The sequence below is a fragment of the Lottia gigantea genome (assembly GCF_000327385.1).
Source record: "Lottia gigantea unplaced genomic scaffold LOTGIsca_4209, whole genome shotgun sequence".
NCBI classification, from domain to species: Eukaryota; Metazoa; Mollusca; class Gastropoda; family Lottiidae; genus Lottia; species Lottia gigantea.
Window position 1 is genome coordinate 8,135 of NW_008709469.1, and position 801 is coordinate 8,935.

At 26.6% G+C, this 801-nt stretch overlaps 1 protein-coding gene across 1 annotated transcript in view; it reads left to right on the top strand.

The window, feature by feature from the left end:
- LOTGIDRAFT_176803 (hypothetical protein) overlaps nt 1-290 on the top strand; it is a gene marked incomplete at both ends in the record, with an annotated part of 8,231 nt that extends 7,941 nt beyond the window's left edge. Inside the window, one exon of the mRNA XM_009060473.1 lies at nt 228-290. Within this exon, the coding sequence (XP_009058721.1) occupies nt 228-290 (63 nt within the window). The remainder of the gene's footprint in view (nt 1-227) is intronic.
- Nucleotides 291-801: the final 511 nt, after the last annotated feature.

Here is an 801-nt window from a genome sequence, read left to right on the forward strand (position 1 = left end):
ACGAGTTTATAGATAGCTGAAATTGAGCTCTATGATAAGATGACTATATAGATAGCTGAAATTGAGCTTTGTACAGTAAATAGTTAGATGACAGTATCTTATCCTGTAAATAATACCTATCCTAATAATATATTATATAACTTTCTAACCAGGGTCTTCATTTCCTCGAGAAATATAAATTTGAGAAGCAGATTGGCCAGCAGATGAAACTAATTGATTATTTACAGGAACTGTGGCAGGATAATGTCAGTAAGAAGAAAAAGGTGGGTTTATTGGTGCCGTTATTTTAACATGTAATGCTTTCTAACTCTCAAGAGTTAAAGGGACGTTTCTTTTTAAAGTTTTTCATTCTACATTTGTTCAGAGTTTTATTTATTATATAAAGTTTTATAGTCACCTTGATATAAATAAGGAACACTATTTTATGGTATACTACTCCTGAGTAAATGATGTTATGAACTTTTTGTCACGATAGGATTTTTCTAATTGATTACCCATAAGACGAATATTAAGTATATAATAAAACCCTACAGCAAACAAAATATCAAATACTGAAACAAAATATCAAATACTGAAACAAAATATCAAATACTGAAACAAAATATCAAATTCTGATATGAAATATCAAATACTGAAACAAAATATCAAATACTGAAACAAAATATCAAATACTGAAACAAAATATCAAATACTGATACAAAATATCAAATACTGAAACAAAATATCAAATACTGAAACAAAATATCAAATACTGAAACAAAATATCAAATACTGAAACAAAATATGAAATGGGATATATAT